Raw genomic sequence first — 17408 nt, 5'->3', positions numbered from 1 at the left:
AAAAGATTTACAAGGATGTTGCCAGAGTTGGAGGATTTGAGCTATAAGGAGAGGCTGAACAGGCTAGGGCTGTTTACCCTGGAGCGTTGGAGGCTGACGGGTGACTTTATAGAGGTTTACAAAATAATGAGGGGCATGGATAGGGTAAATAGGCAAAGTCTTTTCCCTAGGGTCGGGGAGTCCAGAACTAGAGGGCATAGGTTTAGGGTGAGAGGGAATAGATATAAAAGAGACCTAAGGGGCAACTTTTTCACACAGAGGGTGGTACGTATATGGAATGAGCTGCCAGAGGACGTGGTGGAGGCTGGTACAATTGCAACATTTAAGAGGCATTTGGATGGGTAAATGAATAGGAAGGGTTTGGAGGGATATGGGCCGGGTGCTGCCAGGTGGGACTAGATTGGGTTGGGATAGACGGGTTGGACCGAAGGGTCTGTTTCCATGCTGTACATCTCTATGACTCTATGACTTTAAGACATCCAGCACCTCTTCCTCTGTAATATGGACATTTTTCAGTGTGTCACTATGTATTTCCCTACATTTTCTATCTTCCATGTCCTTCTCCACAATAAACACTGACGCAAAATACTCATTTAGTATCTCCCCCATCTGCTGTGGCTCCACACAAAGGCTGACTTGCTGATGTTTGAGGGGCCCTATTCTCTCCCTAATTACCCTTTCGTCCTTAATGTATTTGTAAAAACCCTTTGGCGTCTCCTTAACCCAATTTGCCAAAGCTATCTCATGTCTCCTTTTTGCCCTCCTGATTTCCCTTGTAAGTATTCTCCTTCTGTCTTTATACTCTTCTAAGGATTCACTCGATCATTCCTACCTGACATTTGATTCCTTCTTTTTCTTAACCAAACCCTCAATTTCTTTAGTCATCCAGCATTCCCTACATCTACCAGCCTTTCCTTTCACCCTGACAGGAATATACTGTCTCTGGACTCTCGTTATCTCATTTCTGAAGGTTTCTCATTTTCTAGCCATCCCTTTACCTGCAAACATCTGCCCCTAATCAGCTTTTGAAAGTTCTCACCTAATACCATCAAAATTAACCTTCCTCCAGTTTAGAACTTGAACTTTCAGATCTGGTCTATCCTTTTCCATCACTATTCTAAAACTAATAGAATTATGGTGACTGACTCCACTGGGAGAAGTCACAGCATCAAAACAGATAAGTGCATAATTTTAAGTGTCGCCTTGCTGTAAATCTACAATAGTGATTAGAGTGGGTTCTTTCTTGATTATATGTTTTACTGAGATCTGCCTCTTGATTAAATTTTTAAAGTATAAGCCATAAGTATGAAGTTAGCCTGGAGCAGTATTTTTTTGTGGAGCAATAAGACGGTTCAATTTTCTGGGTCTGTAGATTGTGAAGGAGCAAAGATGGTCTTCAGTAGAGTCATACACTCATCTTGTTGGATGTGGGAGTTTAAGGAGAGTTTACATGTTACTGAGGATTATGTCTTGCGAATCCTATCAGATTGAATGGATCGGCTGGAGTGACAGAGGTAATGAGGATGGAGGTGTGATGGATGGCAGTTATAGGAAGGGAGAAAGGCTGCAGATACAGTCTTGGGTTAACTCCAGGAAAGGTAGGAGAGTCTACTGTGGCTATCCCCATTTCAAATAGGTGTGCTGTTTTGGAAAAAATAGGGGCGATGGACTCTCAGGGAAATCAGTCACGTTTTTGGTATCAAGGCAGCCTTTACTGTAATGAGGGGTACATCGGGTTCCAAGTGGTCGATTGTGATAGGAAACTCTCTAGTCAGAGACACAGACAAATGTTTGTGCAGTCAGCAGTGAAAAATCAGAATGATGTGTTGCTGTCCTGGTAACAGGATCAAGAATTCTCAGAGAGGGTACAGAATGTTCTCAAGGGGGAGAGGGACCAGCAGGAGGTCATTGTACACATTGGAACCAATGACATAGGAAGGGAAAAGGATGAAATTCTGAAGGGAGAATATAGAGAGTTAGGCATGAATCCTCAAGAGTAGTAATATCTGGATTACTCCCGGTGCCACGAGCTAGTGAGGGCAGGAATAAGAGGATAGAGCAGATGAATGTGTGGCTGAGGAGCTGGTGCAGGGAGAAGGATTCACATTTTTGGATCATTGGAATCTCTTCTGGGGTAGAAGTGACCTGTACAGGAAGGATGAATTGCACCTGAATTGGAAGGGGATTAATATACTGGCAGAGAGATTTGCTAGAGCTGCTCAGGAGGATTTAAACTAGTAAGGTGTGTTGTGTGTGTGTATGTGGTGGGGGGGTTGGCATGGGACCCAGGGAGATACTGAGAAAAGAGATCAATGTGAGACTGGTAAAGTTGAGAAAAGAAGTGAGTCAAACAGTCAGGGCAGGCAGGTTCAAAGCAGAGAACACGCTAGGACTGATAATATAAACTACATTTACTTCAATGCAAGAGGCCTAACAGGGAAGGCAGATGAACTCAGAGCATGGTTAGGAACATGGGACTGGGATATCATAGCAATTACAGAAACGTGGCTCAGGGATGGTCAGGACTGGCAGTTTAATGCTACAGGAAGGATAGAAAGGGAGGCAAGAGAGAAGGGGAGAGTTTTGATAAGGCATAGCATTACAGCTGTACTTAAGGAGGATATTCCTGGAAATGCATCCAGGGAAGTTATTTGGGTGGAACTTAGAAATAAGAAAGGGATTATTGTGATTGTATTATAAACCCCTTAATAGCCAGCAGAAAATTGAGGAACAAATTTGAAAGGAGATTTCGGTTATTAGTAAGAATAATAGGGTGGTTATGGTAGGGGATTTTAACTTTCCAAACATAGACTAGGACTGCCATAGTGTTAAGGATTTAAATGGAGAGGAAGTTGTTAAGTATGTACAAGAATATTTTCTGATTCTTCTGGAAAGTGTGAAAATAGATAAGTCTCCTGGACCAGATGGGATTTATCCTAGGATTCTCTGGTAAGTCAGGGAGGAGATTGCAGCTTTGATCCTTATGTGAACATTGTCTACAGGAATAGTGCCAGAACACTGGAGGATAGCAAATGTTATCCCCTTGTTCAAGAAGGGGAGTAGAGACAACCCTGGGAATTATAGACCAGTAAGCCTTACTTTAGTTGTGGGTAAAGTGTAGGAAAAGGTTATAAGAGATAGAATTTATAATCATCTAGAGAGGAATAAGTTGATTAGGGATAGTCAACACAGTTTTATGAAGGGTCGGTCATGCCTCACAAACCTTATTGAATTCTTTGAGATGGTGACCAAACAGATGGGTGAGGGTAAAGCGGTTGATGTGGTGTACATGGATTTCAGTAAGGCATTTGATAAAGTTCCCTACAGTAGACTATTGCACTAAATACAGAGGCATGGTGATTTAACGGTTTGGATCAGATATTGGCTAGCTGAAAGAAGACAGAGGGTGGTGGTTCATGGGAAATGTTTATCCTGGAGTTCACTTACTAGTGGTGTACTGCAAGGATCTAGTTTTAGTCCACTGCTTTTTGTCATTTTTATAAATAACCTGGATGAGGGCATAGAAGAATGGGGTAGTAAATCTACGGATGACACTAAGGTCGGTGGAGTTGTGGAAAGTGCTGAGGGATGTTGCAGGTTACAGAGGGGCATCTATAAGCTGCAGAGCTGGGCTGAGAGGTGGCAAATGGAGTTTAATGTGGAAAAGTGTGAGGTGATTCACTTTGGAAGGAGCAACAGGAATAAAAAGCATTGGGCTAATAGTAAGATTCTTGGCAGTGCAGGTGAACAGAGAGATCTCAGTATTCATGTAATTAGATCCCTGAAAGATGCCACCCAGGTTGATAGAGTTGTTAACAAGGCATATGTTGTGTTAGCTTTTATTGGCAGAGGGATTGAGTTTCGGAACCATGAGGCCATGCTACAGTTGTACAAAACTTTGGCGTGGCCACATTTGGAGTATTGCATACAGTTCTGGTCACCATGTTATAGGAAGGATGTGGAAGCTTTGGAGAGGGTTCAGAGATTTACTAGGAGGTATGGAGGGAAGGTCTTATGAGGAAAGACTGAGAGACTTGAGACTGTTTTTGTTTGACAGAAGAAGGTTGAGAGGTGACGTAATTGAGACATATAAGATAATCAGAGGGTTAGATAGGGTGGACAGGGAGAGCCTTTTTCCTTGGATGATGACGGTTAGCACAAGGGGACATAGTTTTAAATTGAGGGGTGATAGCTATAGGACAGATGTCAGGGGTAGTTTCTTTACCCAAAGTAGTAGGGGCCTTGCCTGCAACTGCAGTAGGCTTGACAACTTTAAGGGCATTTAAATGGTCAATGGATAAAACATATGGATGATAATGGAATAGTGTAGGTTAGATGGACTTCAGATTGGTTCCAAAGGTTGATGCAACATTGAAGGTCGAAGGGCCTGTACTCTGCTCTAATGTTGTATAATTCATTCACGTAAACTGTTTAATGCAAAGAGATGTCCCCAAAGCAGGGCTTCCTGATCTAACTTCTCTTAACTCTTTAAAAAAACAGGTTTTATTCTGCATTCTAGTTCTACTGTACACTTAACAATTCCTCTACTCAAGTTCATTATTCTAAAATCATACTGGAATCACAAATTATTTCATTACTATTGCATCTTTGCTTATAGAAGGTCACTTTGCACATAAGCACACTAACTTGAAAAGTGGGAAACAACTTATGCTTCATAACCTTCCAAGGCCAAGTTATTTGTCTTGGAAAGTCTGCCGCTGCACAATTCTAAGAAGTTTGATTATTAACACTCCAAAATGTTCAATCAGTAACTTTCAACACCCTTACTTAACTAAAATGGAAAAATCTATCCTGAAAAAGCTTCAGTTGATTCCCAGCATTTGCGATAGATTTGTAAATATCCATAACAGTTACAAAAAATGGGGTTTGTTTCAGGGTTTAACTCCTGAATCGCCAAACTTTCATTTTTAAATAGTGCTGTCTTGTTCTGCACTCCCCATCAGGGAAAAATTGCCTATACCTGAGCAGTTATTCGACTTGACAACTATCTCAACAATGGGATTTCAATTTAGCTCAGTTGGCTGGATGGTTGGTTTGCAAAGCAATGTGATGTTAAGAATGTGGGCTCAATCCCCAAACTGGCTGAGGCTATGGAGGACTATCCTTCTCAATCTCTCGCTTTGCCTGAGGTGTGATGGCCCTCAGGTTAAAAACCTCTCTCTAATGACTATGGCAATTTGACTTGATCTTAACAAAACAGCAAAACAGAAACAAAATTACAGTGTGGCTTTTTGTTGGAAAAGTGTGTTTGATGTATATTTTCAGTTGCAACACAGAAAAAGGTCAACCTGCTCTGCAGCTCTATGCCAGTGGCTATGATCCAGATAAGCTTCCTCCCACCTCACTTTAGAAGAAATTTCTTTACTCAACTCACTATCACATGGAGCATTTAAAACATAATTGGAAGCTGTACAAACATGAGTGCGAAGGGAATAGAGGAACATGATTTAGATGTGGAAAGATGGGAGGAGGTTCAAGTGGAGTATGGACTAATTGTCTTTCTGTGCCATATGTCCAATGTGACTTAGTATTCAATTTCATCTCACTGCTAACATAACCCTGTTCTCTGTGGTTTATCTACCTTCACCTTAAATGCATCATATGAGTTTAAAATATGTAACAGAATGAAATCAAATTATGAACGTCTCTAAAATCCAAAGAAGGGAATCTGGTTAGATGATTTTAAGGAGTACAAAGACAGATTAGATATGAAAAAAATGGTTTTATAAGTTAAATGTACACAATATACAGAAAAACTAAGACAAGTTGTGAAAGCAAAAGCTGTTTAAAATGTTAATGGCAGTAAGTATTGTATAGAGTAGTGATATGTACATTTGGAAGAAGGAAAGATGACCAATGATTGTATCGGCCATTCTTATTCAAGACAGGCAAATGGAACAAAGACTTTGCATTGGTCTTCAATCTCAAAGATGTCATTCAACTGATGGAATTAGGTTGCACTGACAACCGTTATGCTTGTTCTTAACACAAACATCAACATTGTTTTGAATAAAATGATGCAGCAGGCTGCTGGTCCAGCCGAGGATCCTGAGGAGATGGGATAGTTCATATGCAACCCCCAAGTCTATTATCTTTAAATGCTCGAACAGGTAAGGCTGAGTTTCCTCATTGTGAGCGGTGGGTAAGGCAGCCACATTTTGGAGTGAAGAATGGAAATAGGAGGTGTAATTCTCACTGTGCTGCATTCAGGTTGGGAAAGAAAGGCAAGAAGTCTTCACATGGAAGTGGACATTAAAAACAAGAAAACTCTGTCAGAAATCAAAACTTCTTTAACAAATGCACCGAGACTCAGAATTTCTATTAAACTTCAGATAGATTCCACTGAGAGAGAAAGAGACACAGTGGTGAGTCGAGTCTCTGTCTGTCCCTCACAAAGATTTTTAAAGTTGCCAACTCTCCAGAATTGACCTGGAATATCCAGGGATTTAAAATTAATCTTCAGGACAATGTAATGAGCAGCATCCAGGAGGAAAATTGATGTATTAGAATTTTAAGGAGTTGTTATTAAAAGATAATATTTGGATATTCTTCAGTAAAGGTTAAAGACAAGAACTCAGTAAAGGTCAAAGTTTTACACAAAATGACACAAGGTTGCTAGGTGCTAAACCAAATTTCATCCCAGCTCCATCTACAAGTTCACCGATGACACCACCATTGTAGGCTGGATCTCAGACAAAGGACAGCACTGCTGCCTCACAATGCCAGAGACGCGGTGTTCAATTCCAGCCTTGGGCAATTATCTGTGCGGAGTTTGCATGTTCTCCCTGTATCTGCGTGGGTTTCCTCCGGGTTCTCTAGTTTCCTCCCACAATCCAAAGATGTGCAGATTAGGTGGCTTGATCATGTTAAATTGCCCATAGTGTCCAGGGATATGCACGTTATGTGAATTAGTCCTGAAAATGTGGGGTTCCAAGGATAGGGCAGGGGCTGGGGCAGGGTTTGGGTGGGGTGCTTTTCAGAGGGTGAGTGTGGACTCAATGGGCCTGCTTCTACACTTCAGGGATTCTATGATGAGACGGAATACAGGAAAAAGATAGAGAGCTTGGGAGCATGGTGTAAAGCTAACGTCAGCAAAACGAAAGAGCTGGTCATTAACTACAGGAAGTAAAGTTGAGGGCATGTCCTTATTTACATCAATGGAGCTGAGGTGGAGATAGTTCCCAGGATGACTATAACTAACAATCTGTCCTGGTCCACCCACGTTGATGCAATGATCAAGAAAACACAACAATGCCTCAACTTCCTCTGGGGGCTAAAGAAATTCTGCATGTCAATGAAGACTCTTAGCAATTATTATAGATGCACCACAGAACGCACTGTATCCCAGTGCATCACAGCTTGTTATGGCAACTGCTCTGCTCAGTTGTGAACACAGCCCAGTCCATTACACAAGCCAAACTTCCAACCATGACTCCCTATATATCTTTTGCTGTCTTGAAAAGGTAGCCAACATAATCAAAGACCCCTCCCAATCCAGTTACAATCTCTCCAACCTCTTCCATCGGGCAGAAGATACAAAATGTTAAAAGCATTGATCAACAGATCCAAGAATAACATATTTGCTGCTGTTATTAGACTTCTGAAAGGACCTTTCAAATTTACTGTTGACTTCGGTCTTGGTGAACCTTCACTGCGGCCATAACATTGTACTCCTTGTTCTGTCCTATCACCCTAATGCACTTTGAATGGTATGATCTGCCTGTACTGCATGTAATACAAAACTTTTCACTCTATCTAGGAACAATGTGATAAAATAAATCAAATTATAAATCAACTCAAATCGCTGCTGCTATATCCTCAGTCGTCTGTACTGACAATCACCACTAAACTATTTCCAGAATATATTTAATCAAGTTTGTGATTCATGCTTGTGAAAGCTCGTCTTCTTTGCTGGTCGCCAGCTTGTACGTAACGCCATTATTTTCAGTTGTTTTATCAGCTCTGCAATAACAAGATTTTTATTAAGTGAAAACAAAATACACACCAAGAGCAACAAAGATCTAATTTATTAATCTTATCCTACATTTTACACAGCTCTCCCAAAAATCCTTTACCAAAGCAAAAGAGGATGGGTGTGAGGGGTTTTATTGTTTGAAAGATCAAAGAATGAAGAGTGATTTTGACACACGAGAAGAGATGGAGTACAGGTTTATTAATTCGGGAGGATTGAAGATCCGACCACAAAACAACTTGGCTCTACACTTTTGGAATGATTTGAAGGTATTGGAAAGGCAGCAGAAAAGATTCATAAAATTGTTTCCAGGGCTGAGGAATTCAGTTATGTAAAATAGATTTTTTAAAAATCTGGGATTGTTTTTACTGGAGAAAAGATGATTAAGAGGACCTTTGACCGAAGTATTCAAAACCATAAGGGGATCTGTGTAGGGTAGAGAGGGAAAAAGTGCTGACACTCATGAAAGGATTGAAAATTGTGAGGGCACAAATGTAAATGAATTGATAGAAGAAACAAAACAAACATGAGATAATCTGGAATCCAGGGGTCTGGAACGCATTGCTTGAAGGTGCACTGGTTCAACTCAAACATTGAAAAGGGATTTTGGCTGTTAGGTTAGAAGGACAGATGGACAGAGATTAAGTGGCAGCCATTTAAGGGGATGTTTCAGAATACCCAGAATAGATACATTCCACGTATGTGCAATCTGTGACTAATTAGAAATGCTGAAGATCTGATGAGACTAAAAGGGAAAAAAAGTATGTCATTGTGCAAAGATAGGAGGCACAAATATAAGATGTAACGGAGTATAAAAAAAGACCAAAAATTAACCAAAAGGGAAAAATTAGAATAAGACAGCAAGCTAGCAGCATATTGGTGAGATTCGAAGATTGGCTCATTAACAGATTTGGTGAAATGGTTCTTTATAGATTGGCAAAACGTAACAGGTGATGTTACATAGAGATTAGCACAGGGACCTCAACTTTATCCAATGTATATAAATGACTTATTTAAAGATTGATAGAATCTCCACAGTGCAGAAAGTGGTTATTGGCGGTGCTCGGACCCGACGTAGGGCACCAGTTGGAGGATGCTCAGGTGTGCGGTGGGATCTCGTCCGTGCTCACCCCAGCCCGGACGGAATTTCACATTGGCCCCAAGGTCCCGTACTTCCCAATGGGAGCCTGTGCCCCACAACCTGATCCGCCTCCGGAATTTTAATTTTGTTCCTTTTAAGGACGTAAAAAGGCGGGCCCTGTATCGACTGCTGCTGCACACCGTCCACCTTCCGGACACGCCTTGGTGTGCCCATTTGCCACCGGGCGGTAGGGATCCGCAGTGGAGGGCTCTCTATGTGGGAGTCCTCCCCCTTTCTCTCGGGGATCTGGGATGGAGGGTGCTGCACGCAGCGGTCCCCTGCAACCGCAGGTTGCGGTGGTTCACGGACTCCCAGCCCAACTGCTTGTTCTGTGGTGCTGTGGAGTCTGTGGACCACGTGTTTTTTGGGTGTGGGCGTTTGCACTCCCTTTTTGATTTCCTGAAAAACCTCCTTCTCTGCTTTTGGTTGCACTTCAGTCCCACGCTCCTGATCTTTGGGCACCCGGTACGGAGGAGGGACGGCAGGTCTGAAGACCTCCTCGTGGGTCTGCTCCTGGGCCTGGCCAAACTGGCCATAAACAGGTCCAGGCAGTGGGCCGTGGAGGGGGTCGTTAGGGCCGACTGCCTGCCCCTTTTCCACGGTTATGTTAGAGCCCGGGTGTCCTTGGAGAAGGAGCACGTGGTCTCCACCAACACCTAGGAGTTGTTCAGGGAGAGGTGGGCGCCACAGGGAGTGGAGTGTATTATTTCCCCCTCCAACTCTATTTTGATTTAATCTCTGCCCTCCCCTTCACTGTTTGATCACACAGCATTATCTTTTGTGAAGGGCACTGCTTGTCACTGGCCACTCGGGTGTTTCCTTTCTTCCTGGTGGTGGAAATTGAATAAAGATTGGTACACCTTGTGTCTTTCACTGTGTCTCACCCCTGCACACACACAACATGGGTGCTGGGGAAAAAATAAGCACTACAGCAGTTAGGCGGTAGTGTGGGGGTTAATATATTTTTTAAAAAAGAGAAAAAAAGAAGAAGAAAAAGAAAAAAAAAACAGAAAGTGGTTATTTGGTCCATCAAGTCTGAACGAATTCCCCAAAGAGCATCCCACTGAAATCTAGTCCCCCACTGTATGCCCACATTTCCTGTGGCTAATCCACCTGGCCTGCATATCTTTGGACTGTGGGAGGAAATCCACACAGATGCAGGGAGAACATGCAAACTCTACACAGACAGTTGGCCAAGGCTATGATTGAACCGGAATCCTGGCACTGCTAACCAGTGAGCCATTGTGCCACTTTGAACAGGTTGAAGGTATTCTTGCCAAATCTTCTGAAAACACAGATTGGTAGGAAAGTAAGATTTGAAGAGAACATAAGGAGGCTACAGATACAAGTAGATAAACTGAGTGAGTGAGTAGGCAAATTGGAAAATATGAAATTGTCTTTTTTGGCAGAAAGGATACAGAAGAAAAATGATCAAAATTTTGAGATTGCAGAACTCTGAGCTGCAGTGAGATCTGGATTCCTTATGCAAAAATCACTAAAGGCTAGCTTGCAGGTATTCGGCAATAATTAGGAAAACTAATAGAATATAATCATTTACCACAAGGGGAATACAAAAGTAGGTTATGCCTCAATTATACATGGCATTGGTGAGACCACACCTGGAGTACTGTGTGCAGTATGGTCTCTTCATGTAATGAAGGTAGTAAATTCATTGGAAACAGACTAAAACCTGAATTGGGACAGCAGGTGAGCTTGTCTTATGAGGAACAATTGGACAGATTGGGCTTGGATCCACTGGAGTTCAGTAGACTAGGAGGTGATGATTGGAACATACAACAAACAAGAGGGTGAATGAGGAGAGGACATTTCTGCTTCTGAGAGAATTTAGAATGAGGTGATACTGTTTAAAAATCAAGAGTCATTCATTTAAAACAGAGATGAGACAAATTGTTTTTGTATTCAGAGGGATGTGATTATTAATGATGTGGAGGTGCCAGTGTTGAACTGGGGTGGACAAAGTTAAAAATCATACTACAAGTGATAGTCCAACAGGTTTATTTGGAAGTACAAGCTTTTGGAGCACTGCTCCTTCATCAGGTAGCTCGTGAGGTAGGATCATAGAACACAGAATTAATAGCAAAAGGTGAAAGTATCATATAACTGATGTGATGTATTGAACAAACCTAGGTTGCTATTAAGTCATTAATCACTTAGAATGGGTTGCAGGTTTTGATTAATTAATATGTAAATCCCAGAACTTTTCTCAAGTCAAATTCCAGGGTAACTTAATGTTTTAAAAAACAAAGGTGACATCTCAGCTCAGACAACGCATTAAAGGTTTAAGGTTAGAGTCTGTCTGTATTCCAACCTTGAGTCAGACCAGTTCTATATCCAAGGTAGGAATTTATAAAATGTCACATGGACTGACTGTCTGCAGATTGTGTGCTTTTCAACAAAATAGAATGTAACTGCAAATACAAATCTGCAAATGCAAGTTCACCCCATAGACTTATATGTGTGTGTGCATGCTTGTGAGGGAGAAAGTGAGACTGTGAGTGAGAGTGTGTGTGCGTATGTGCATGCGCGTGTGTGTGCGTGTGACAGAGTATATGTTTGTGAGAGGGTATGTACATGAGTGCGTGTGTATAGTGTAGTGGGGTCACCTATAGTGTGACTTGAACGCAAGATCTTGGTTGAAGCCATCCCCATGGGTACCAAACTTGGCTATCAGCCTCTGCTCGGCCACTCTGTGTTGCTGCATAACTTGACGTCTGCCTTGGAGGATGGTCAGCTGAAGATCCGAGGCCGAATGTCACTGACCACCGATGTGTTCACTGATGGGGAGGGAACATCCTCACCTGGTGATTGTTGCGTGGTGTCCATTCATCCGATTTTGTAACATCTGCTCAGCCTCGCCAATGTACCATGCTTCGGGGACTTCTTGCCTGCAGCGTATGAGATAGACAACATTGGCCGAATCACGTGAGTACTTGCTGCGCAAGTGGTGGGTGTGTCCCCACGTGTATTGGTGGTATCCATGTTGACACTCTGACACGTCTTGCAGTGGTTGCCGTGACAGGTGTGTGAGATGTTGTAGTCGACGTCCTGAAGGCTGGGCAGTTTGGGCCCCTGACAGGTCATATCTCGTGTCTGTCTCCTGAGGAGGTCATTATGGTTTCTCGCTGTGCCATGTCGAAACTGGTAATCGATGAGTTGGGCAACGTATCCTGTTCTTATGACGGTGTCCTTCAGCACTTTCAGAAACTTCAGCACCTTCTCGATGCCCAACTCATCGATCACCAGTTCCAAAGTGGTACAGCCAGAAATCGTAATGACCTCCTCAGGAAACAGACACAGGATACCCTTCGTTGTCTAGTACTTCCTGGGAGTGGCAAAACTGCTCCACGTTCTTCACAGCCTGCAATACATTATTGATGAGAGGATGAGCACCTCACAAAGATCTTCCCTATGCCTCCACCTCTTGCCTTTAAACAACATCCAGACCTTAAGCAGACCATTGTTCGCAGCAAACTGCCCAGCCTTCAGGACAACATCGACCACAATACCATACATGCCTATCAGGCAACCACTGCAAGACGTGTCAGAGTGTCAACATGGATACCACCAATACACGTGGGGACACACCCACCACGTGCGCAGCAAGTACTCATGTGACTCGGCCAATGTTGTCTACCTCATAGCTGCAGGCAAGGATTCCCCAAGGCATAGTACATTGGCGAAACCGAGCAGATGCTATGCCTCTCATCATCTTGTACACCTCTCTTGTACATCATTAAGTCACCTCTCATCCTCTTTCACTCCAATGAGAAAAGCCCTAGATCCCTCGATCCTTCTTCATAGACATGTCCTCCAGCATCCTGGTAAATCTCCTCTGCACCTTCTCTAATGCTTCCACATCTTTCCTATAATGAGGTAACCATTAAACTATTGAACACAATATTCCAAGTGTGGTCTAACCAGGGCTTTATAGAGCTGCAGCAGAACCTCAAGGGTCTTAAACTCAATTCCCCCACTAATGAAAGCCAACGCACCATATGCTTTTTTAACAACTCCAACAACTTAGGTGACAACTTTGAGGGATCTATGGACATGTAGCCCAAGGTCCTTCTATTTCTCCACACTGTCAAGAATTCTGCCTTTAACCCTGAATTCTAAATTCAAATTGAACCTTCCAAAATGAATCACTTCAATCTGCCTGGCTGAATTCCATCTGCCATTTATCAGCCCAGTTCTGCATCCGGTCAATGTGCCGTTGGAATCTACAACAGCCCTCCACACTATCCACCACTCTACTAACCTTTGTGTGATTAGCAAACTTACTAACTCACCCTTCCATTTCCTCATCCAAGTCATTTATAAAAATCACAAACAGCAGATCCCTGCAGAACACCACTGGTCACCGAGCTCCAGGCTGAATATTTCCCATCTACTACCACTCTCTATTTTCTATGGGCCAGCCAATTCTGTATCCAGACAGACAGGTTTCCCTGTATCCCATGTTTCCTTATTTTATGAATGAGCCTACCATGGGGAACCATGTCGAATGCCTTGTTAAAATCCATGTCCACCACATCCATTCTGGGAAGTTCCCTCCCAGTTGGCAAACGTTTCAGCAGTCAAGGACCTTCGGCCGACTGTCGCCCAAGGTGGACTTTGGGATGCAAACAGTGCAGAGTCACCAAGCAGAAGCTGATAGTCACGTTTGGTACCAGTCAGGATGGCCTCAACCAGGATCTTGGGTTATGTCACACAAAAGGTGAGCCCACTACACTATACACGCACATACACACACACAGACACACACACACTCTCTCTCTCTCTCACTCACACACACACACATTCTTTCACTCCCTCTCTCTCCCTCACACACAAGCGCACATAAGTCTATGGGGTGAACTTGCATTTGCAGATTTGTATTTGCAGTTACATTCTATTTTGTTCAAAAAGCACACAATCTGCTGACAGTCAGTCCACATGAAATTTTATAAATTCCTACCTTGGATATAGAACTGGTCTGACTCAAGATTGGAATACAGACAGACTCTTAACCTCACACCTTGAATACATTGACTGAGCTGAGATATCACTTTTTTTAAAAAACCTTAAGTTATCTCGGGAATATGATTTGAATTGCATATTAATTAAATGAAACCTGCAACCCATTATAAGTGATAAAAGACAGCAATTTACGTTTGTTCAATATATTGCATCATTTGTATGATACTTTGATCTTTTACCATAAATTCTGTATCCTATGATCCTGCCCTACTAGCTACCTGATGAAGGAGCAGCACTCTGAAAGCTTGTACTTTCAAATAAACCTGTTGGAAAAGTTTTACAGCAAAGATAGATAGACAGATCTATCTCCCAGTTATCAAGGGAGGTGAAAGTGATTCGGGGTTGGCAGGAACGTGAATTTAACATTATAATCATATCAGTGATGATCTTACTGAATGACAGAGTAGGCTCAAGTAATTGAATATGCTTGCTCCATTTCTGTATGTTTTTATGCATTTGAAAAGGAGGAGTGTGCAATCCCAGGGAGAATGACAGTGAGAAAATGGCACTAAGTCAGCTGCTTGCTTAGACACATTGGATAGAATGGCCTCCTTTTGCATTGTAACAATTCTGTGATTGGCAAATGGAAAACAATATAGGAAAATGTGAAATTGTTCATTTTGGCAGGAAGAATAAAAAGTAACATATTGTCTAAATGGTGAGACGTTGCAGAGTTCTGAGATGTAGGGGGTTCTCGGTGCCCAAGTGCATGAATCAGGGAAGGTCATGATGTGGGTACAGCAAGTATCAGGAAAGCTAACAGAATGTTATGACTATTCGTGGGAGAATTGTTATGCTTCAGTTATACAGGGTATGAGCAAGACTGCATCTGGAGTTCTGTGTACAAAAGTCATCATACTAATGGAAGAATATTAATGTGTTAGAAGCAGTTCACAGAAGGTTTGATTAATTACTTAGTGCGGAAACAGGCCCTTTGGCACAACAAGTCCACACCGACCCTCCGAAGAGCAACCCACCCAGACCCATTCCCCTCTTCACCCTCTTCTTTAAAATCGGAGACTTGACAAGGTGGTTGTTGAAAGGATGTTTTCCCTTATTGGAGCATCTATGATTTTAGGGTCATAGTTTAAAAATAAAGTGGTCGCCTATTTAAGACAAAGATGAGGAAACGTTTTTCTCTCAAAGGATCTCTCTCTGCATCTCTTTGAAATTCCTTTCCTCCAAAGGCAGTGGGTGCAGAGAGGGAATTAAGGCAGAAGTAGATTGATTCTTGATCACTAAGGAAGCTGCAGTTGAGGTTAAAAACAGATCAACCATGATCTTATTGAATGTCAGAGGAGGTCAAAGAGCCCAGCAGCCTACTCATCTTTCTTCTTCATATATTTGCATTTTTTTTGCCTTCAGTTGCCTAGGCCACAAGCTCTGGAATTCCCAACTCAACCTCTCTGCATCCTGACATAATTTACTTCTTTTAAAATGTTCCCAAAAGCTTCCCTGACCAATAATCTGTCGTAATATCTCTTAAATAGTTTCATGTTGGATATGAGGAAAAAAAAATTTCTGATACAAACATCTCCTTTGATTACAGAGCTTCCCATTAACAGGTTCTATTAAGATACATAGAGCCCGAGTATTAAACTCTTACCTTTTCCGTAGGAAGAAAACGGTCAGAGCTGAAGCAACCATAACACACAGCAAACAACCCAAGGCAATAGTCACGATTACACCTGCACAGAAAATCCACAATTAATTACAGCTAACCGTTTACAGTGAATACTAAATCTCACTTGAAGGAGAATTTTGGTATTGGTTAATATTGAGTGATGGAATTCAGAATTTCTCCTCAGTTAAGAGGATAAGAATACAGGCTGCAGCTCTCAGCTGATGTCTCTCTTCTCGCTGTAGGTCAGGAACTCAATAAATTTGAATAAATATTACAGCAGGAGACCATCAGACTTTAAAACCCTCCATCACCTGCTGAACTTTGCAGTAGAGAAACAACTCAGCAGAAAATAAGAGCATGAGAGTTGAAGTTCCTTAATGTTAAGAATAAAAGGCTAATGTTCTGCTATCATCATTTCATTACTGAAGCTGTCTATTTATTGAATCTTCTATGTGCAGACTCCCTGCCTTCAAGACAAAAGCTCTGAGTTTGGGCCCCAAACCAGGTCATGATGGCCAAGGAAGGAGAGCCAGTAACACAGCAAACAGATTGATTATCCACCAGCAAATCCTCCCAACATGCCAATGGCAGACGGTAAGATCAGGAAAGGTTCAGGGTCAACCATGTGTTGGGAATAACATCAAAGTCTCTACAATCCTTACCCATGGCTCTCAAATACAACATGTGGAAAAACATCCATTGTCCCAGTAACTTGAAATTGGAGTGATCTGTGTTACAAAACCAGCAGAGTTGCACCATCCTCTCCCCATGGACCCGCAGTTCTAGAAAGCAAAACTGGATAGGCATCATAATATTAAATGGACAGGAAGTTATGCTTAGTGCACCTGTAATTACAGAGAAGCTGGCCTGTGTTTCTGTCTGTGTGTAAGTCAGTGTATGTCTGTGTGTGTGTGTGCGCGCGCGCACGTGCACATGCGCGAGTTTGTGTGTGTGTGTGATTTTGTGTGCGTGAGAGTGAGAGAGAAATACATCATGGTCTCTGAACATTTCAATGTAAATACAATCTTTGGTGGACTCTAACTGTATAGATAATTCAGGGATCCTGAAATATTTGCACAATGTCACTTCTAGAATCACCAATTATATATTGGCTCATGGTGTTTGAGCATCTCTGGCTGGGCCCGCAGTCATTGGTCATCTCCAGTTGCCCTAGAGAAGGTACAGTCATAGAGTCAAACAGCATAAAATAAAGCCTTTCTGCCCATCACGTCCTTACCAACAAATACCAAACCAAACTAAATGTGTTGGACATTTTGAATAACTTGAGGATAGACAAGTCCCCCGGGCCTGACGGGATGTATCCTATGATTATGTGGGAAGCAAGAGAGGAAATTGCAGAGCTGTTGGCAATGATCTTTTCGTCTTCACTGTCAACAGGGGTGGTACCAGGGGACTGGAGAGTGGCGAATGTTGTGCCCCTGTTCAAAAAAGGGAATAGGGATAACCCCGGGAATTACAGGCCAGTTAGTCTTACTTCAGTGGTAGGCAAAGTAATGGAAAGGGGACTGAGGGATAGGATTTATGAGTATCTGAAAAGGCACTGCTTGATTAGGGACAGCCAGCACGGATTTGTGAAGGGGAGGTCTTGC

The 17408-nt window shown here is 42.4% G+C and overlaps 1 protein-coding gene across 4 annotated transcripts in view; it reads right to left on the bottom strand.

Moving 5' to 3' along the window:
- The window catches only part of ca12 (carbonic anhydrase XII), a 100485-nt gene that overhangs the window by 8256 nt on the left and 74821 nt on the right, over window positions 1-17408 (bottom strand). For 2 of the 4 annotated variants that reach the window (XM_043680137.1, XM_043680139.1), the window contains exon 11: window positions 15781-15862. In XM_043680137.1, coding sequence (XP_043536072.1) covers window positions 15781-15862 — 82 coding nt within the window. Of the gene's footprint in view, window positions 1-6859; window positions 7984-11624; window positions 12514-15780; window positions 15863-17408 lie in introns of those variants that run through there. The other 2 variants (XM_043680140.1, XM_043680141.1) reach the window with 2 other exon arrangements.

This window comes from Chiloscyllium plagiosum, chromosome 40 (assembly GCF_004010195.1).
Source record: "Chiloscyllium plagiosum isolate BGI_BamShark_2017 chromosome 40, ASM401019v2, whole genome shotgun sequence".
NCBI classification, from domain to species: Eukaryota; Metazoa; Chordata; class Chondrichthyes; order Orectolobiformes; family Hemiscylliidae; genus Chiloscyllium; species Chiloscyllium plagiosum.
Note: the sequence above shows the minus strand (reverse complement) of the source record. Positions and strands in the feature narration are given on the sequence as shown.